The sequence below is a fragment of the Mytilus galloprovincialis genome, chromosome 6 (assembly GCF_965363235.1).
Source record: "Mytilus galloprovincialis chromosome 6, xbMytGall1.hap1.1, whole genome shotgun sequence".
NCBI classification, from domain to species: Eukaryota; Metazoa; Mollusca; class Bivalvia; order Mytilida; family Mytilidae; genus Mytilus; species Mytilus galloprovincialis.
In genome coordinates this window covers 73,321,201-73,344,863 of record NC_134843.1, presented here as the reverse complement: position 1 = coordinate 73,344,863, position 23,663 = coordinate 73,321,201, and the positions used below count along the sequence as shown (strand labels likewise).

General features: G+C 32.8%; 1 protein-coding gene and 1 long non-coding RNA gene across 2 annotated transcripts; both read right to left on the bottom strand.

Moving 5' to 3' along the window:
- Positions 1-971: 971 nt before the first annotated feature.
- Positions 972-2,976, bottom strand: LOC143080280 (single-strand DNA endonuclease ASTE1-like). Its single transcript, XM_076256021.1, has one exon. The coding sequence runs from the start codon at positions 2,973-2,975 to the stop codon at positions 1,029-1,031; it is 1,947 nt and encodes a 648-aa protein (XP_076112136.1). The 5' UTR covers position 2,976; the 3' UTR covers positions 972-1,028.
- A 15,831-nt stretch (positions 2,977-18,807) lies between these two features.
- On the bottom strand, positions 18,808-22,699 carry LOC143078308 (uncharacterized). Its single transcript, XR_012979165.1, has 3 exons — positions 22,538-22,699; positions 21,206-21,271; positions 18,808-19,492 (listed from the first exon to the last, which is right to left on the bottom strand). It is a non-coding gene; the product is annotated as an uncharacterized LOC143078308 (long non-coding RNA).
- Between the last annotated feature and the right edge of the window lie 964 nt (positions 22,700-23,663).

The following is a 23,663-nucleotide window of genomic DNA, read 5'->3' as shown; positions in this document are numbered from 1 at the left end:
AATACTCTAATAGCTGACAGACATATAATAACAATACTAGTCCACTACACTCAGGTTTCTTTCAGTGCAGAGTTCATTCCAAACATTGAGTTCAATTTGTCAGTGTTTTACAAGAGCAATTTATTTGTCAAAAGATTTTCCACTGAATAGGTGGTCTATTCAAAAATTTCATGTATTAAACGCTCTTTTTATTCATATCAAAACATTGAATGTATTTTAATTCTTTTTACATTACGTTATTTAAACATTGATTTGAACTGTTTGTCAATATAATCAAATCAAATTCTTTGTTGTATACATAATGTGATTACTTATGTAAGTACTTTTCTGACCACTTTTGCTATTTTTCGTGTTTTTATTTTGTAACTAAATGTTGAATGAAATTTATAAGAAAGATATCCTGCTCTTTTCTAAATGAGCAAGCTGATTCGAAATCTTACAAGTTACGATATATATATATTTACCATTTTTACATATATAAGAGTGTACAATTAGAACTGTTGCGGAAAGAAATTCGTTTAATTGCCAGATTAACAATGCATTCTTTGTTAATCTTATAAAATATATATCTCTGAATCTCTGTGATTAAATCTGAACAGGTCTAGTCGGAGCCTTCTATAGCTGACTATGCGGTATGTACTTTGCTCATTGTTGAAGGCCGTACTGTGACCTATAGTTGTTAACGTCTGTGTCATTTTGGTCTCTTGTGGACAATTGTCTCATTTGCAATCATACCACATCTTCTTTTTTTTTATATAGTATTAAAATTGGAATATTCATTGCAAACAGTTAACTACTTTTATACCGAATAGCCCATGATCACATAGAATACCAGTGTGCTAAACAATGTAGGTGGTTAAACAGTAAAAATTGGACAACAACATACTAAGTTTATTCATTTAACACCGTAGTAAAATCTTTAAATACTGTTTTGATCGGTACAAATACATTATATTGTTTTATGCATATTTGACATGACATCCCCCCCCCCCAAAAAAAATCAAAAAAATAGAGACAGTGAATATGTCTCATTCATTGTTGCCTACATACACATTTTTCTGTACAAATTGTAGCATACTTTTAAAACACTTCAAATGATACTTCTCAGATGCTAAATAGTGTTCAATAATGTCTTCTTTTGTTTCTTTGAGTGTATAATACATGTCGTGCAAGAATTTACCATTGAACACATATGCAGGATTTACATTTTCTAAGGGATTGTTAAGAAGTTGGTTCAGATATGTTGCATACAAAATACAAGATTGAAACTGTGCAAATGTGCGAATGATATTTGATTTATTGTCTCGGTTTGTTTTAATGTATCTTGCAGCGAATCCTGTCACTGCAGAGTACAGATCTTTCAGCCTAACGTCAACGTGCAAATATTTTGAATAAAGAATTTCAACCCCTTGATCTTCAAAGCCTTTTGTGCCATCAGCGAGCGGATTTCTTTTGTATAGAATATCATCCTCTCGGATATCTTTTTTCAATTCGCAAAATTCAGTATGTTTGGTCGTTGAAAACAAAAGATAATTTATCAAAACGGATTTTAGAAAATTAATGTCTATAGTCGGTTTAGCCATTTTTACCCAATAGGTAGTTATCATCAGAAATATGCGTGTTTGACCAAGTGATTCACAAATTAAAACAGAAGGAATTGGGCACTCTAAAGCTTCAACCAGTAATTGCATTTTCAGTTCTCTATACATATAAGGTATATCACTAAGTTCACAAGTAACACGCGTACCCCCTTCTCTTTGGAACTCACATACACTCATTTTATATCGATCATGTTCTGTAACGGCCTCCTTTGGACCTAGCAATAAAGCATATAAAACCTCCCGAATTGATAGACTGCATTCGTGTGAAGATATAGCATGAGAACCTTCTACCTGACATAAAAGAATATTTCTCTCGTGGATTAAAGTATTCAATATAAAATCCGGGATTCCCCCTCTTCTATGACTGTCAATTATCCATGTTGGTACTTGTATAGGAATTATGGACCCATCCAGGCTACCAGATTGTCCTCCTTTCAAAATCACACGAAGATTATAGCCCATATAGTTGTCTGGTTCTGTAAAAACTTTTATGGAACGGTTTACCATGTCTTCTTCTCTGCTGTCTTTGTAGCAAAAGTATAGCAACTGTCTTTTTCCCCTCTCAGCGTCTTTATAACGACACATCCAGTACAAAACTTTTCTGATTGTTATGAAAAATGGTTCGCCTTTCCGAATGGGAATTTCAAATAAATCTGAAACTTCGGTTTTGCACCTTGGAAGTCTAAAATTATCGCTGCGATAAGCGTTTTGTAAAACATTGGAGTTTTTGTTTAGATAATCGTTACCAAGGGCTGTTGCTAATAAGGCCATGTTACATCTTAGGAATGGGAATTTTTTCCATAAATTCTCAATAACGTATGCTTTTATCTTAAATTCTTGATTATCAATGCCTTTAAATATTGAGTTTAATGGCAGTGAATCAAAGGGTATATATCCATAGTGTACATCAAAGATGAAAAAGTCGCTGTCACGTGACAAAACTGGACATTTCAATTCATTGGCTAGTCTTTGTATGTCTCTATCAGCTTCAAAATCACATTTTAGAAAGCTGATTTTGAGTTTGTTTAAAATGTTAGTAAATGTTGTTTTTGCTAGAATTGGTGTTTGCTCTTCTGGATTGTTGATACGTTGTTGAGCCCTGCATTTGACTGTTTCAATTTTTTTGTCATCAATATCGTATGCTCCATCGAAAATAACATAAGGAGTGATCCGACGGTTTATAAGCCACATGAAAAACATTTCCAGTTTCACGGAGTATTCACTATAGTTTCCAATGGCATCTATATTTAGATATTTATACAAGAAATTGAACAAGCAATTTCCGTCAATAACTAGCTCCATATCATGAAAATGGCATACACGCCAGAAGCTTGGGTTTTTCTCTACAAGAATAATAAAACTTGGAACTCCCATTTTTAATCTGCAAAAAAAGAGGTGATAAACAATGATAACTATGTGGTTACAGTTAATTAGATATTAAACACCAACAAAATCATAACGAAAACTAAATAACAAAGATACCAAACTCCAAGGAAAATTAAAAACCAAAAGATCCTAATCAAATCGCAAAATCAAAAGCTCAAACACATCAAATGAATTAAAATATGTCAAATAAATGAATTTTGACAGCTTCTGAGTGCAATGAAAACTACTTGACCAGTCGTTCCATCTGAAATTGTTTGATGTTCTCCTCACATTACTTATGAAATGTTATAAACAGCACAGGAAGACACAAACTTTTACAGTGTCAAAAACTACAGATTTCAATACTGAAACAAAGAAAACGTATTAATTGATGAAATAGCTGAGCATCAATACTTTCAGTTTATAACTAAGTCAAATTAGACAAGCTTTTATCGCATATGATTTAATAAATACCGAATCAAACATTTGTTTTATAATTCCTTATCTTTACTTTAGCGTTACTTAAGCCTTATTAGAGACGTTGATGATGTTTCCATAAAGTGTATTTATGGCGCCCATCGTCTGCTCATACCAATTTAACTACTCTCGCTATATTCACGAAAAGCCTACGAGAACCATCTGTCATTCTCGAAGACATATTTATATGTTGTAGTATTTTGATTTAATGCAGATGTATACGATTACTTTTTAGGACTTGCATACAAAAATAGACAAATATCTGTTATGCCTCGGTCACACCCTAAGACGGAAAGTGCGAACGGACGCCAAACGGATAACTTTTTTTTCAATTCGTTCATGTCCATTAGACATCCGTTCTTTTATTTCCGTTTCATGTCCGTTCAGCGTCCGTTTTATCCGTCCGGCAGAACATATTAAGCATATTAAAAACCTTGAACGGACGTTCAACGGATTAAGGGTCTGTTGTACATTCGGTAGGCGTCCGTTTTGTACGGTACTCGTCCGTTCTGTTTCCGTTTTGTATCCGTTACTTGTTCGTAATTTATCCGTAAGAGGTCCGTTAGACAAATTCAGAAACGGAGTTTTACCGGACGTATAAAGGATAAAACGGATGATGAACGGATCTGAAATGGATAAATACCTAGAGAACATTTCGCGTCAGAAATGCCAATTATTGGTATGTCGGATTTCTTGGGTGTCATGAATTCTTATTATTCATAATTGATCTTAGAGTAAGGGTATGTCTCTATCAAGCAGCTCTCATTCAGGCCAGACATTACTCTTTGGCGGCATTTTGAAGAACAAACCAAAACCAGACTCAAGGAAACTTTTTGAATAGTTATGCGATTTACATGTATTATTATTTTCGCCTTTAATTTTTCCGTATATCTTGTTAATCCGACTTATCTGACACGCTTCCGTTAGGTGTCTGTTGTATGCGGTACTCATCCGTTTGGTGTGCGTTCGACCTACGTTTTGTCCTGTACGTTTCCGTTGTTCGTACAATGCATATCCGGTGTGTGTCCGTTATTCATTCGTTACGCGTTCGTTTAATGTGGTCAGTACATTAACGGACACCAAACGGATAATTATCTTGTCAAGGGAAATTTTTTTTTCATTCGTTAGCCGACCGTTCGTGCTATCCGGTAAGGTGTAACCACAGCTTTAAGAACGAATGCAGATTTGGCGAACAAGTTCTTACATTTGTATTACTATCATGACATCTCCACTTATCAATGGATCATAGATCTTTTTTTGGAAATTGATATTTAAATGACCGATTAAATAACAGTAAAACAACCATTGAGCATATGCAAAATATTGGTTTCTAGGACGTAGGACCACATAATATATAACTTACAATTATTCTAATTGGACAAACCGTTCACACTTATAAGTATACATGGGTATTTACATATCCTAACTTAAAACCATTTCAAGAGCATAAAGAATTTCTCAATATTCTGCTTTTAAAACTATAACTCCGTCGTATTCTGTTAAAAAGTTTACATTTGAAATATTCTATCATCTTTCATTCAGTTCATTCACTTAAAAATTTCAAAAAGACAGTTCCTCAAATATCGTAACAGTCTTAGGTCAAAAGTGATTTACCAATTTGAAATTCTCCAATTATTTCATATAAAAACAAATTGTTTAAAAAAACCCGTAATTGAGTGACGAAAAGAAATTTTTAATATTAAACTCATAAATGAGTACAGATTTTGTTTTTATTGTAAGCATTTTATGACAAGTAATTACCGAACAATATATTTTGTAAACACATATTAAAATTAAGAGTCCTGCTTTTTTTTCAGAAATTAATATAAAGTGATTTTTCAAAATTGTTTCTTATCTGTTGTAGTTCATCTCTTTGATTGAGGATAACTATTTCTATAATTGATAGTAGAACCAAAAACTTACTTTAATTGTAATAGATGTCAGATAGTAATAAATTCCGACATAAATCGCTGTTTCAGTATCGCATCGACCTTTTGATTAAAATTATATATTAACCATCTGCTTAACGTACATGCTTTATTAAAAAGTGAAACGTTTGAATTAAAATTGACTTTTATCGCATGACTTGATTTATAGACTTGCAAACAATTTAAAAATCAATGGTCTCCCTTTAGAGTAGTATAGTTCTTTCATCGTTTTGAGCTGTTTATCGTTTCAACTATATAATACATGATATGTTATTTTTGGTGGCGTAGCTACCATTGACGTAACAATGCACTTGTTTGCATAAGTAAAATGTAAGTTCTTTAGTCTAATATTTCATAATTTTATCCCATAAATAGGGTGTATTGCCTTCACCTGTCTATTTGTGCCTCTCTTTACTCTTAAAATAAAAATTTACCTCACTGTTTGGTTGGTTTTTTTTATGGTTTATGTCGACAGGTTTCTTTTCCGCTTGGGTTAAAATCAAAATTCACATATATTGGTATGCCAGGCAAACGTTAAATATTTTTTTTGTTTTGAATCCTCGAGATTTATTGTCAAGGTTCCAATTTCCACATACAAATGGAATGATAAAGTGAAATGTATATTGATTATTGGATTCATTGGTACACTTTGTTTTATATTAGCTTTTTGGTCTTCAGCTTAATACAATATAATTTTCTCTATTTGTTTACAAAGCGTAATAACGACGTCATATTACAATAATTATTAAAGGGGCACTAGCTGTAAAATTCATGGTCTGCGATTTGACTCAAATTCTCATATTTGATTTATTACAATGTAAAACATTTATCCAAACTATCAAAAGTCTAAAATAAACAGTTTACAGATGGGGTTGATAATATATAGGTTCCTTTCGTGTGTATTTTAGTCCAGACGCCATCTAATTACCTATCGATTTGACCTCAGATGACCATATAAGCGATGTAAACATAAATAAAGATATAAATAGATTAAACCATACGTGCAATTGGATTTGTATAGGTCTGTTTGATTTTTATGCCCCACCTTCGATAGTAGAGGGGCATTATGTTTTCTGGTCTGTGCCTCCGTTTGTCCGTCCGGTTACAGTTTTTGGTCGAGGTAGTTTTTGATGAAGCTGAAGTCCAATCAACTTGAAACTTTTAAAATACACATGTTCCCCATGATATGATCTTTCTAATTTTAATGCCAAATTATAGTTTTGACCCCAATTTCACGGTCCACTGAACATAGAAAATGATAGTGGGAGTGGGGCATCCGTGTACTATGGACACATTCTTGTTTATTATAGATTAAAAATAGATGTTTCTCATTGCTTTTAACCGTATAAGAATGATTTAATGTGCATCGAATTAGTAATCAAATGATTTACCGTAGTTTCACTTTCATTGTTGACATTCTTTTTCTTTAAATAACCAGTACACGTATAATGCATGCGTTGTCAATTTCTAGCTAGGAGTTAAATTAAAGTTAACATGAATACGGATTTAAAGAGGTCGACTCTTTCACTTGCAAGTGAATTACTAATTATCAAATTATGTTTCTTAGCGTAATTTGACAAAATTGAACCTTTTTGGATGCAAAAAGCGAATTGTTATTTCACTATTTCACTTTCATTTTTGATTGAACAGAAAAAAAACTTTAGATTTTTTATATATCTCGTAGCTAGTGCCCCTTTAAGATTCTGTAAATGACTTGTTTCATTTAAATACTTACCATATCCAACGCATTTACCTGTGCTGTAAATAAGTAAAGTTGTAGATATTTTACAGTGTTTTAAGAAATCGGGGATCGTATTCTTGCGAATGCGAAAATTCAGCAGGAGTGCAGTTGAGTATGTTGCACTAACTAAATAAGTTTTCCTGCGAATTTATAGCATTTTGCATAGAATGTGTAGATTTTTCATCGAGACGAGCCGTTTTACGCTTAAAGATTGAAACTTATCCTTACGTGAAAGTACATTTACTGGCCATGAATAGATTTATAGTAAAACGGTTTCATTGCATGAAGCAGCATACAAATAACAATACAATAAACCATTAGAAATAATACCAAAATTTAAAAATTCGAGTCAATTAATGTGCTACTATTTATAAGTAGACATATACGTACTACTTGAAAAATTATAGTTCCAACATGCAAATAACTAGGACACTTAATACACTGGGTTTGTAATGGTTTTAAAAAAGTAAAATCACAAAAATACTGAACTTAGTGGAAAATCAATTTGGAAAGTCCATAATCACATGGCAAAATCAAATAACAAAACGCATCAAAAACGAATGGACAAGAACTGTCATATTCCTGACTTGGTACAGACATTTTCAAATGTAGAAAATGGTGTATTGAACCTGGTTTATAGCTAGCTAAACCTCTCACTTGTATGACAGTTGCATCAAATTCCTATATATTGTCGCCGATGTGTGAACAAAACAAACAGACACAATAGGTAAACATGTCAAATAATAGGGGTACAGCAGTCATCATTGTGTTATCATCTTAATCACTATAAAAACAACAAATGTAACGAAGAAGTACAAAAAGGCATACATCACATTTAACATCCTCATTTTGCTTATATTATACGATTTTATTAATTTATGTAAAATGCACCCATAAAGGATGGAGGGTTTAAGTACTGGTGTAAAATTGCGCGTATGAAATTCGCACAGGTAGACATGAAATAATTTTGTCGTTCAAAGTATGACGGGATACATAAATACAGTCACGTAAAATGGATATAACAAATACAGACTCAAAAGTAATAATAATAAATAAAATAATAATGTGGTTCAAAGTATGACGGGATACATAAATACAGAGTCTTGTCAAATGTATATCACAAAAAACAGACATAACAGTAAAAGTAATATTAATAAATAAAAATAAAAAAAATTTGTCATTCAAAGTATGACATGATACAAATGTACAGAGTCACATCGTAAAATATTTTTGTCGTTCAAAGTATGATGGGATACATAAACACAGAGTTACGTCAAAAGGATATCTAAAAAAACAGACTTAACAGTAAAAGTAATATTAATAAAGACAAATAAAGATATAATATAACTTGTTATTAAGATGATAAACAACGTCAGTCATAAATATATACAAAACACACCACCAAAAAATGAAAGACAATACAAACACATTGACAAGATGTATAAGTACCGAGCCACGTCAAACGGATATCACATATAACCATTTAATAGTAAAGTAATATTAATAATAGAACAAAGAAAAATGAAAGAACTATAAAACACGTTGTTAAGATGATAAACAACATCAGTACGCAGAATCTATACATCAAGACCATCGTGTATTATTTGTGAAGTTGATACGGAATATTTATCAACAAGGTTTTGGTACCTTCCGATGAACATTTTTAGAAAAAGGACGAGACGTTCTTTGACATACCCCTGGTTCATCAACTTTCTACTCAGACAGTGATGACGTATTACAAAGTCTGAGTAGGAGCTGTAAGTTGGGAAATATATATCCCATATGCAGGTGAAGTTGGTATATTGCTACTAAGATGGGGGAAATTTATAATTTCAAAATTAAAATCGTCTCGTTTGTCATAGATTATGGTACTGAGATGACTTTGTATGTCAAATTCGAGATATAAGTCTAAAAATGAGGCGGAGGAAGCCGTGTCTGTTGTTTCTTTAATCTCTAATGCATATCTAGAGAAAAATATCATTAGGTAAATAATACAATACTGCAATGCTTGATGGAACATGAAACTAGGAGTAAAACGTAATTCTTTTTTGAATTTCCGGTAATTGTGATCTTGCTGATAATGATCCTATATCTGCACATATACAGGATCTTTTTCAGCATAAAAAGAAGAACGGTATTTCCTACACAGAATTTTGCATATTTTCTTTAAACATGCAATGTAAAACATGTATACAATTGTTCAAGGGGAAATTTCAACGATTTACCAAATGTTTTATGGTTTATTATTTTAATGACCTCAATTTGTCTTTCCTTCTCTAATCGTAAAATATGAATACATAGATATCTGGCAATTTTTCAGCAGGCGCTGCATACGGAGTATATATATCCCAGTCGATACGATACCATCACGAGTTGGTTGATCGTTATGGAATATCCATTTCACAGATGATAGCGGATACGATCCAAATTGCGTAACCACAATTCCGGCGTATCGCGTAGGGTCTGAACATGGACATTAAGAGTAATTTGAATCTTTCTGTTTTTCATTATAGAAGTAGGCGTCCCCTTTTCCGCAATTTGAACTACCGAATAAGACTTTTTACAATGTTTTACTAACACGATAGGTGAAACATGTGGAGCAGTCTATTTTCGACTTTTCACCCCTCTTGTTTAATTGTTGAGTTTCAGCATGTTCAGAATAAAACCTCTAAATGCAATCATCATTTTGTTCTCAGTATACTCAAATAGGATTCAAATTGTTCTAGTTGAACATCCTTGTTTTTACATGTTCGGCTTAAAGCATTTCTTAAATTCGAATAGATTCAATAGACGAATTTCGATTTACTTCCTTTACCGGTAAAAAACGTCAATTAAGCGCGCCATAAATGATGTCATTTGCCAGACAGAGTGGATAGCCTGTATTCCTGCTGTACGAATATTCATTAAGCGTCTTAGTGTCCCATAGCTACTAATGACAATTCCATATTGATATAACTGCAGTTTATCAATTATAAAAGAGGGACGAAAGATACCAAAGGGACAGTCAAACTCCTAAATCTAAAACAAACTGACAACGCCATGGCTAAAAATGAAAAAGACAAACAAACAACAGCCCAGACGACACAACATAGAAAACTAAAGAATAAACAACACGAACCCCATCAAAAAACTAGGGATGATCTTAGGTGCTCCTGGAGGGTAGGCAGATCGTGCTCCACATGTAGTCTAATTCGGTAGATCACATTCATGAACGGGAAGGGGATTGTAGTCACGACGTAAGGAACATATCCGATATCATTTGTGAAACGGTTATTCCATAACGGTCAACCAACTCGTGATGGCGTCCGTAATATTTACGACGGGATGATCTCAACTTCACCATTTGGGACTCTTGGTTTAATATAAGAGTTTTAATTTGCCCAATAATTCGTGCAATGTAGCCTGATATTTTTCTTATCACTTGCTCAACATGCATGGGAAGTGTTTGGCGGAAATGTATCGAACTCGAAAGTTATCTTTTGGTTTGCAAAGTGTAACAATATTGAAAAATCGCATAAAGTTTGGAAACATTTTCAGGTCGCAATCCCAATAGAAATAGTTACTGATTACCTTAGTCAGATGAAGGATGAATCACGATATAATAACATATAAACTGTTCAGTAGAACATACAAATGTAAAACATTAAATGAATCAACATGGTCATATATCATGTAAAGTGTTTGTTTGAGTGTGTTTTTATTAGAGTAGATGGGAGAACAGGCAAAAAATAAACCCAAACAAAAAGTTTAGAGGAAGCCAATAGATTAACAAATGTCATTTTATTATGAAAATGAATGCACGTTTAGTTTTGAAGGGGCAGTACCTACGAGATATATTTATAATCTAAAATATGATTTTTTTTGTGTTGTTCAAGCATTAATGAAAGAGAAAAAGTGAAATAATTATTCGCTTTTAGCAGCAAGTATGGTTAAAAAAACATCGATGATGCTATATATCGTCGAGTCCATGCCTTGTTAATTGTTTATTTGGACTTTAGATATTTTGGATAAATGTTTTACATTGTTATCAATCAAATACGAGAATTTAAGTCTAATCGTTGAACATGAATTTGACTGTTAGTTCTCCTTTAAATGTTATTGTTCATTATTATTTTTAGGTATTAAAACATATTTGACTACACAAGTCTATTTGTATTTGTTTTTGAAATCTTATCTATACAGATTGATATATTGAAAAATTGTGTGCATTGCACTATAAAAATCTTTTGTATGGTATTATTTGCTTATTATTGATAAATAATTATACGAATGTTTTTTACAAATAATCCAGTCAGCCATGCAGAATAAACAAAAATGAGGAACAGGTCAAGTCGAGTTCGAAGTGATGCTGCTCATCTTTCTATCGACTGTTATCTAGCGAATTATTAAGACGTAAGCATTCGACTCTGTTTGTCGGTTTAGAAGAAAGTAGTTTCTCGAATAAACCACCTTTCGGTTAACTATTTAAACTAGAAAAAAAAATATATAAACGTTAAGTCTTTTGAACATAAGCAAAAGAAAAAAAAAAACAATTACAATAACAATAACAAAACCAAAACGCACCAAAATTGTGTAAAAGTGGTCATAAGTGTACAGTACTTACATATGTAATCAGAGTATGCCTATAACTTATGTATGTGATTTGATATATTACTGAGCTTCAAGTCAAAAAGGAAATGTTTTAAAAGAAATTAAATTCACACAATGCTTTGAATAAGAACCAAACGCACTAGTTATAAATTAATTTCATGCTTGATACACCTATTCAGTGAACAATCGTCCTTTCTAAATGCTGTTGAATTAAACTTACATAAGATAAGCCTTTATGTTGTTTTTAATAAAGCATATAATACTAATGATCAACAAATTACTAATGTCGATGGTATCTGGTGATATGGCATAGAAGTCAATCAACGGTGTATATATGCATCCGCATATCGCTTTAATGGAATCTTTGCTGATAGTTGTCAATCTGGATAGTCCATCTGCATCTGCATTGGTCTTGCCTGGACGATAGATGATGTCGAAATCGTAAGCGGCTAGTGCAGCGAGCCAACGGTGTCCAGTAGCATCTAGTTTTGCAGACGTGAGTACATATGTGAGTGGGTTGTTGTCTGTGAGTACTCTAAACTTGTGGCCATAGAGGTAATCATGGAACTTTTCGGTTATGGACCACTTTAGCGCAAGAAATTCCATCTTATGTGCTGGATAGTTCTGTTCCGCTTTTGTTAAACCTCTGCTAGCATATGCGATTACACGTTGATGTCCGTCTTGCTCTTGATATAGTACGGCACCAAGTCCTTGACCACTGGCATCGGTGTGTAGTTCAAATGGTTTGGAGTAATCGACATATCCAAGTATCGGTGCTGATGATAAGTGTTGTTTTAATGTTGTAAAAGCTGTTTCTTGCTTATCAGTCCACTGAAATGCTTCTTGTTGTTGTTTCTTAGTTTTTTTTTCCCTTTCTTTATATTTGAAGTTGGCATGATGGATGTAAGTGGCTTTGCTATCTGACTGAAGTTACGGATGAACTAGAAAACCAGAGTAGAACTGTACTAAGATATAAGAGAATAGAAGAATTGATGAACTCTTAATAAACATATAATAAAACTACTTATTAATATTAATTATTCTAAAAGAAAATAAATATTAATGCTAAACATTCTACCACATAACAACTGGGCTATTTTATGGCAATATTAGTGGAGTACTTACAAGAAAAGCGATAAAAATACATACCAATATATATGAAATTTATGATGTATTCTGTTTATTTATACTATGGCTTTGTGGCTTTATCCACGCTGAAAAACATTTTATCATTCTTGTTTATATGTCTTATATATGTAAATATGTTGATTATGGCAGGAGATGTTGAATCCAATCCAAGCCCTGCAGTTGACATTTCTGACCAAAGTTTATCAATTTTCCACTGTAATATACACAATTTGAGAAACAAACTGGATTATATTTCAAATGTTAAAGAAGAGTTCGATATCGTATTTTTTACAGAAACTCATCTGGCCACTTTTATTACCAATGAAAATATAGCACTGCCAGAATTTGAAACACAAATAAGGGAAGACAGGAACTCCGATGGAGGCGGTGTTATTATGTATTATAAAAGTAACATTAACATAAAGCGGCGCCTGGATTTGGAGCATTATAGTCTAGAAATTATGTGGTTTGAGTTGAAAACAAAATTGCACGTGATATTGATAACATTACTTATCGATCTGAACGTTTGTCACCGTCCAATTTTTGGTCGCTATACGATATGATGTTGAAAAGGGCATTAGACAAAAACTGATCATATTATTTGTTTGGGTGATCTAAACAAACATTTTCTTCTCAACCTACCTAACTTCAGTGATATACTAAGTATAAATGGTCTATTTAATACAAAAAGCGATGCTACTCATTTTGATTCCTGAACTGGATCGTTGTCCTTATTAGACCCAATATTGATAATTGATTCCATTCAATTGATTGACTCAGGTGTTATACCTATCAATAGAAACATATAAAGTGGAACGGGGACCCAATTATTTGCCCCATTGGAACGCATTGAAAATCATAGTAAATACATAGGGTCCTGTTCAATAAATAATTTTGATAGACACCTTGGGACTTCTGGTTCATATTAGGCATTCATTTTGAAGTGTCTAAGCACTATCTCAGTGCCTCATGACCGGCATTCCGTTTCAAAAATTTGTTTTTATTGAGAACAGGTTCAGTCTGTCTACTTCCGGGGAAGAATAAAGGCTAGAACTTAGGCAATTTACTCTATGTACTGACGCCAGATTACATTTAAATCAATCAAAATTTTTACAGAAATTCAAACTAGAAAGCCTACCCTTTCAAATAAATCTACATTCAGTTACAGAACTAGTAAAATAATAACACTACACAATTTATAACAAAAGTTATATTTTTTTTTAAGAACTACATTCGTGGGTACCGGACTGGTTGCCCTAACTGGGGTCCTATTCCAAGTGATCATGAAGGTACTTACATAACAGTCAGAAGCGGGTTCAGTAACTCGAAGAGTTTCAAACGTACAATATGGGACTATAAAAGGGGGATCATAATTTAATGAAACAGATGGTTTTAGAGGTCGAATGGAATAAATTACTGGATAATGATATTAGCATCCGTGAATCTTGCAATATATTTGTTGCGAAAGTACGCAATTATAAAGACATTGGACTTTTATTTTGACATTGTGTATATAAAATTACATTGTTATTTTAATTATAGTAAAAGAATCATACTAGAATATTCTAGATGGATAGTGAAAGTACTTGTGTATATTTATGTTCAAGAAAGTGTTGGCAAATTCCGGAATTTACCCTGTTACTAAAAATAGATTATTTATCATTTCTCTAGTTAATTATAGTTTGTTCTAGATTTAGAATGTTCTTAAGATTTTTAGTATATAAGTTAAGGGTTATTATGGATTATGATCATTGTAAAAATATTAGTAACAGAAGTATAGAAGTATTATCAGTTGAATTAGAAAGAAAAAGACAGATTATTCCAGTGTGGTATTTATAAACTGTATATACTGTAAATAACTGTTAGTTATTGGATTAAAGATATAAAAGGATTCCGTGTTAGACTGATTTCGCCACAATATTTACGCACGAATGTTTAAAAGTGACTGAATCATGCATTCCGAAAAAAGAAGTAATTATTCGATCTAATGATAGAATTTGGTTTAATTCCTAATCTCCGTAAAGAAATAAGAAAACTAGACAGGTTTCGTAAAATAATTAAAAACAAGTGGCTGTCACAACGACAGCAAACCGGATTTATTAACATTTATTTGTATCCTGCCAATATCACAAGAACCATAACTGATGAACAGTGAAAGTGAAAATCGTCAATATCAAATTTGACCTCCATTTTGTCATCAGTATCAACATATTAAAATTTGAAAAGCTTAGGTTGAATGGTTCATGAGTAAATGCACGGACACAACTGGAAAAGCCATTTTTCAAGAACCATAACTCCTGAACGGTAAAAGTCAAAATCGTCATTATTGAACTTGACCTCCATTTTGTCATCAGTAACAACATATTAAAATTTGGGAAGCTTTGGTTGAACAGTTCATGCGTAAATGCACGAACACGACTGGAAATGCTATTTTTCAATCTTTCAAGAACCATAACTCCTGAACGGTAGAAGTCAAAATCGTCATTATTGAACTTGACCTTCATTTTGTTGTCTGTAACAACATATTAAAATTTGAAAAGCTTTGGTTGAACGGTTCATGAGTTAATTCACGGACACCATTTAGTTGCCGCCCGCCCGGCCGCCCGCCGTACAACAAATTAAAATTTGGGAAGCTTTCGTTGAACAGTTCATGTGTAAATGTGTAAATGCACGGACACAACTGGAAATGCCATTTTTCGATCTTTCAAGAACCATAACTCTTGAACGGTAAAAGTCAAAATCGTCATTATTGAACTTGACCTCCATTTTGTCATCATTAACAACATATTAAAATTTGGGAAGCTTTGGTTGAACAGTTCATGCGTAAATGCACGAACACGACTGGAAATGCTATTTTTCAATCTTTCAAGAACCATAACTCCTGAACGGTAAAAGTCAAAATCGTCATTATTGAACTTGACCTCCATTTTGTCATTAGTAACAACAAATTAAAATTTGGAAAGCTTTCGTTGAACAGTTCATGTGTAAATGCACGGACACAACTGGAAATGCCATTTTTCGATTTTTCAAGAACCATAACTCTTGAACGGTAAAAGTCAAAATCGTCATTATTGAACTTGACCTCCATTTTGTCATCAGTAACAACATATTAAAATTTGGGAAGCTTTGGTTGAACAGTTCATGCGTAAATGCACGAACACGACTGGAAATGCTATTTTTCAATCTTTCAAGAACCATAACTCCTGAACGGTATAAGTCAAAATCGTCATTATTGAACTTGACCTTCATTTTGTTGTCTGTAACAACATATTAAAATTTGAAAAGCTTTGGTTGAACGGTTCATGAGTTAATGCACGGACACCATTTAGTTGCCGCCCGCCCGGCCGCCCGCCGTACATCCCCAAATCAATAACCGACATTTTTGTCACAAAAATCCGGTTAACTAGAGGCTCTAAAGAGCCTATGTCGCTCATCTTGTTCTATGTGAATATTAAACATTAAATATTAAAGGACACAGATGAACTCGTGACACCATTGTGTTTTGGTGATGGTGATGTTTTTGTAGATCTTACTTAACTAAACATTCTTGCTGTTTACAAACCAGTAGTTACAGTGGAAAATTTTATGAAAATTGTTAAAAATTGACTATGAAGGGTAATTTCTCCTTAATAAGGGTCAATTGACCATTTTGGTCATGTTGACTTATTTTTAGGTCTTACTTTGCTGTACATTATTGCTGTTTACAGTTTATCTCTATCTATAATAATATTTAAGATAATAAAATTTCTCCATGTTTAATGCCTCAAATTGCAAGTAAGGGGGGGGGGGGGGGGGGAATTACACTGTAAAAAAAATTGGTGCTAGAATTTTAAAGGAAAGTAGTGTTTCGGTCCAGCTGAAAAAGGTTACAAATTAGCACTTCGGAAGCTGTCAAAAGGTTTCAAGACGCCCTAAACATAAAATTGTCCATATTTTGAGTTAGAGCCGATGAAGTTTTGTATAATTTTCATATAATTTGTCCCAAAAGTAGTACAGCCCACTGTAAAAATTTCATTGAGAAAGCGCAGGTGGGATTTTTTTAATTTTTATTTATGTTCTAAAAGAAATGCACTACGAAATAATTGTGGTATCGGTCCATATGCATAGTGGTGTTCTCAGTGATATTTACTTACCAAATATTTCATGAGAACCGAAAATTAAAATACTTAGTGCAGCGTTATGCTGTCAAGTGCCTGCATATTCGGTTTGTGGATCACTTGACCAAACATGCATATTTCTAATGATAACGGCCTACTGGGCAAGAGTAGAGGATCCTACAATAAACAATAACTTTCTCAAATCTGGTCTGATTGGCTTTATGATCTTTTCTAACCAAAGCATGGAATTGGAGTTCATGACCATGGAAATCTGGAAGGGTAAAATTTTCTCCCAAATTAATCCGCACACCGATGGCAGGAAAGGGTCAAATTGTTGTAAAGGAGATATTATTCTATATTCACAGCATTTACATAGAAATTTCAGGCTAAAAGATTTATATTCTGTAGTGACAGATTTTGCTGGACGATTTATTAAAACAAACCTTGATTATATACCAAATATCATTCATACATTCGCACAGTTTCAATCTTGTATTTTGCAAACAACTGAACCAATTTTTTTTTTAAACTGTCCCTTAGAAAATGTTAATCTGGCCTTCGTGTTTAATGGTGAGTTCTTGCACGACACATATTATACACTCAAAGAAACAAAAGAAGATATGATTGGACAATGTCAAGCATCTGAGAAGTGTCATTTTGAGTGGTTTAATAAGATGTTACAGTTGTTTGTGCAGGAGAGTGTTTATTTATGTGATAGCAAACGAAACATGGGTGTTTTTTTCTCGAATAGAACAACACAAGTATAAGTAGAAATCGAAATGTTTGTGCAATAAAATGTGTACAACGTACAATTAATAATGTACAACATAAGATAAAATAATTTGTTGTTCCCTTGTTTTCCTCTTATGGTTTTTGTTTTTCTCTTATGGTTTATGTTTTCCCTCGGTTTTATTTTGTAACCCGAAGTTGTTTTCTCTCAATTGATATATGACTTGTGAACAGCGGTATACTACTGTTGCCTTTATATAGCACATTTGAGAATAAACAAGTCTTCAGTTGTATTTTGAATTTCCTTCAAAGTATATTAACATATCAAAACGTAATGGGTACAAGTTTGAATACACTGTATTTACTTGATAGTGTCAAATGTTTTGCACAAATAAAGGAATCCTCAAAAGTTAACTCTAGTGTTCAATAGTTTAGTATTCATTACATATATACTTATGGATGTAAATGAACAAGATTAGACATATGCTTTAATCTTATTCAACATCCTGATGTCAATGGTGCATTTTTTAAGCGAAGTCCCTAAAATATCGATGTTACTCATTCCTAAAGCTAAAAATGTCTTTACAGTCTGAACCAGGATGAGGGAGCAGACGCTTTCAAAACGTTTTACTGTAGAAGAAATTATCTAAATTATGTATACTGAAGTAGATGCAGAAGTACAAAATCGTATGTAAATTACATTTTACATCACTTCTAAAAAAATATATCTAGATGAATAAAGTTTTATCGTGGAATACAATAAAAACGCTATGAAATAACCGTTTCTCAGATGATATCGGATACGTTTCTTATGTCGTGTCTACGTTCCCCTTAACTTTTCATGAATGTGACCTAAAAATTAGACTATTTACCGGGTTTCTATTTCCATGAGTAAAACGACGGGTGTCACATGTGGAGCCGGATCTGCTTACCCTTCCGGAGCATCTGAGATCACCCCCAGTTTTTGGTGGGGTTCGTGTTGCTCAGTCTTTAGTTTTCTATGTGTTTTCTTGTGTACTATTACTTGTCGGTTTGTCTTTAACAATCGCGTTATCAGTTTATTTTCGATTTATGAGGTTGACCCTTCCTCTGGTATCTTTCACCACTCTTTTAAAAATGGACAATCTATGTTAATTCCATTACACAATCTATTTAAGCATTATAAAAATCCAATTTATTGTATACAGTCTAAAAAGAGTAGTATTTCGAGCAAACAATGTATGTCAACAAAGCATTATTGATAAATGGTAGATAATGGAAAAAAAACGTCAACATGTTATTACAGCAAAGTTTTTATCATGTATTTGCAATCTTGTTTTCAAATTACTTTTGGATTTATAAAAACAATATTCGTAAACAGCATTATTTTGAACAAACAACGCGTCAACAAAGCATTGTTGGTGTATGGTGGACACGGAAGTGAACCACAACGAGCTCTGACGGCATAGAAAAGTTTACCATTCTCGTTTGCGGACCCATGCTCAAGAACTTCCGGAAGGTTATCAAGACAGGCATACTGTGATGCTGAGGGGGCTCTATAACTTCCACCGACAAGTTTTCCAAAATATTCGGTTTTCCATCCATCATAACACTTGCTTTTTCCTGGGATCATAAGAATAACAGATTGATGAGTTGTGTAACATACAGCACATGGCACATCATTATTAAATACTTTCGGCCCCAAAATGTTTTCTTCATATTCTCCTCCATACATAAAAGAACTTTCTCCCCACGGGTTTTGTATAGCAGTGTTTGTTATTAGGTTTGGGTCATGTGGAAGACAAACGTAGTCAGAAGCTGCACCACTATGGTCGTAATCGCCACCACCTGCTATACCTATAAAATTAAGTGCTGACACTTTAGAAGTTTTCGCTTGTAACATTTTTAGCAAATTTTAACACAGCCTTATAGGATCTTAAAGTATGGAAGTTGATGATGGAAATGTTTTACGACCTTATCTGGCTTTTTTTTTTTTATCTTTATTCATGCGACCTTGAATGGCTTGAAAGCCCCAAAATGACAATGTAAAACAATTCGAACAATAAACTAACGTCCTTATTTATGTACAAACAAGAATGTGTCCATAGTACACGGATGCCCTATCCGCACTATAATTTTCTATGTTCGCATTCACGATGGATTTTTGGTCAACATTGTCAGATGTAATTTCTGATTTCTCATCCCAGTACGTAATTTTATGCTATTACAATTCATTTCATCTAGTAAATATAAAGTAGCTAGGAAGAATAAATCAGACAGTTTAACTATTATAACTCCTTCAGTGGTCTGCGTTCTGATGATTGATCAGTGAAAGTAATCGAAAGTCGTTCTCGATAAGGCTGTGAAATATTTTGGTTTCAAGTCGTCACAAAACACTGGACATTATTTAAAAAGTTGTCACTTATTTGAAGATATAAACGACATTTTGATTTAATTGATGTCCCCTTTCATCTGTTCGTAATCCATGGCTGTGATTTCATAATGCACGGGTGTGAAATTATTTCATATGAATCTGATTATACTGAATCATTTCTAAACAAAAAAGACTAAAAAATTATTAGTCAATTTTGAAGAATTATTTTACCAATGAAATTCATTTTTTGCTAGAACTACATTGCTACAGCTTAATTTGTGCGGTTTGAGGTTTTATAAATTTTGTAGTTTAGTTCAAATCGTGTGGCCAAAATATAAATGCTCTAAAGATACCCCAAAATACAATTTACAAACTAAGCAGAATGTTTATTTGTTTTAAAAATGCAAAACATCTACTAGTATATACGAAATAGTGTAGACATGTCATCATGATGTACCGATATTGGGTCAAATTAATTCGTCGAAACAAGCATACATGAGTCTTAGATTCATGATTGAGTATTATTAGTTGTTAGTGGCTTTGATCTAGCTTTCAGTAACTTCGAGTACTCTCATATCAGTACTAAGTGTCTTTTTGTTGTTAGGATATAAAATTACCCGTCCACGTCCACTCGTGGTTATGTTAGATGTATTTTTATTGGTATGCATATGATACATGTAATTGAAGCCTTTTTCAACTGATTTTTGTAGTTCGTTCTTATGTTTTCTGTTACGCGACCTGGTCGTGTGGTATAGCGGGACGGTTACAGTGCAGGCGATTTGGTGTCACGATATCTCAGTAGTATGGGTTCGAATACCGGCGATGGAAGAACAAAAAAATTGCGAAAGCAAATTTGAAGATATAACATTGTTGGATAGATGATTAGACGAGTTGTTTATACATAATGTACACAGCCATGTATCACCATCATTGCTGGTGATCCGATGGATAAATCTGTTGTAGAGTTGTCACTGACTCAGACGTACTTATATAATATATATATACAGTTGTTTGAATTTGAAAAAAAAAAATACGAGGTCATTAGCCATAAATATGACCTGCTGGAGTAAACTATTAACTGCATTTCTATGAAACAAAAAAAACCATATGTTTTAATGATGTTGATCAAAACTTGGAGTATATAATTGTAAATATATACTCCCACTGTCGAATACCATTACAAAATATTAAAATACCTGTGTATACTAATTCTGTTCCATTACCAGGGCATGTTTTCCTTCCCCATCTGGTGTAAACTGCGCCTAAAATAAATGAACAAGACAATATTTAGCCATAAACATCAGTATTGCACATGTTTCGATTTCAAATTTTTTGGCCACGAGCATCACTGAAGAGACATGTATTGTCGAAATGCGCATCTGATGCAGGAAAATTGGTACCGTTAATGTTATTTCAGTGGAACAGGTAGAGCATGTCAAACAAATGAAAACTTTTCTGCAAAGCAAAGCGTTCAATTTGTATTTTGTTTATTTTTGTTGCAATTGATTGGTCTTAATGTTTTAACTTAAAAAATGCTCAACAACAAAAATACAAGTAATCGTTGTTATTTTAAAAAAAAAGTATATTGTCAGTGTTGTCCATCCATCGAAGAACAATGATCTATGCCTGAAATCGTTATACCAAAATGTTTTATAGACATTTCCTGAAAATGTATAACAATGATCGAAGCCTGAAATTGTTATCATATGAAATGAAGTTTCTTTTTATATAATGATGGGAACCTTATACTTTTCAATATATATTTCTGTAACAATTAAACCTTAGGTTTTATTGTGGACAGTGTATTACTTTATACGGTTAACTTCTGATTTTACCTATCAAGCTAATATTAAAATCAATACGCTGTTATCAAAACATGATTGTGCTGAAATAACCATCCTTCTCCTTATCTGTGGCGTAAATTTTCCCAACTCGAAAATTCTATGCGGTTGTGTTGTAATTCTGACTTGTAACAAACTGTATATGCTTTAGAATAAGGTTGGCATAGAAAAAGAACAATATCCTTCCTGATTTCTATATTAAATTTATATAAACATGTCAGTTTAACTTGTTAGAACATTGTACGATAAGACAACTATCGCCCTAAGGTGATATCGTAGTTTATCGTCAAAAGTGTGGACAGTGAATTACTTAATACTCAATTAAAAACCTTCCAAATCATTTCTGTGGTTGTTGTGCATACAATTGCAAGTAAGGGTGAATTAACCATGTAGGAGATTGATAAATTATTAGGTAAATAAAAGATCAGGTTCAGTTGGAATTTAAAAATAATTAGTACTACTGCAGCTGATAAATTAAACGAAAGACACCCTTTACATAAAACTATCAACCTCTTTATAACGAGCCGATGAAGCCTTTAGAATTTTATAATATGAATCAAAAGTAATAAAATATTTATACTTGAGGTCAACACTCATATGGTATTCAAGTCAACTCTGAAATCATAACGTATTTGATTATCAAAACATTTCCTGACATACATGTACATATTTGAACATAGAAATTGCCTTTTTGCAACTGCAACTTCTGACTTTCAAGACTTTACATCCTTAGCTCCATCTGATGAAATTTTGCTTTCAAAACATCTTGATCATTTAGTAAAAGTCGTTTAAGATCGTCACAAAAAGCTACAGCAAAAAATACCAATAAGTAGTGTGTATGTCTTAACATTTTGTAAAATCTACAAAATTGACAGAAGTTGTTTTTCCCAAATCCTTATCTTACATACACTATATATGATTATAAGTGGTTGGTATTCAATATAGTTGAACTCTGTCCAATTAAAAATATGGCTGTAAATGAAAAATATTTTTTTTAAATGTTTTGGTTGATACTCTGTCATACAATGCAAATAAAAACTTAATGAATTTGACGCACCCGAACCACTTAAACAGGAACACCCAACAGGAGTACTCCAAACAAAATGCTTGAAAGTCAATGACGTATGAGTCTGAGACGCATGAATGGCCATAAGACAAAATGAACCTAAAAATGAAAACGAAAATATAGTTAATATGCTAGTAATATATATATATATATAAATTAATCAATATGTTGTAGAGTTGTCACTGACTCAGATATACTTATATATATATATATATACGAGTCTAAATTGAAAACTACGTTCAAACCTATGATTGCGTTGGATAAAAAACGCAATTTTTATACGTGTGCATATAAAACAAATTTCGTTGTAGAAGTGTCCAAATACAGCATAAACAACATTTTCCAAAAGACCAAAAATGTGAAGAAGTATATTTAAACAAAACGCATTTGACTAACAGGACGAACAACTGATGTTCTTTAACCCTGCTGACTGCCATTGTCGATTGCCAAATAAAATTGATAACAAGATGTAACAAAATGGATCTTAATATAAATTTAATACTAAACAGAAAAAAAATAACTTGTGGCCACGATGTTATGCCACAAACATAAGGTGTTAATATTTTTTTGTACACCAGATCCGGATTTCGACAATAAATGTCTCTTCAGTGATGTTAGGGATCGAAACGGTATCGGTATCTGGAAGGCCATATAAAATGTACCCTCATTTTTAGATAGACTCTTGAATTTTAAGAGTCAATATAGGATGAACGAATCATATAAACCAGCGGGAAAATATGATACAAG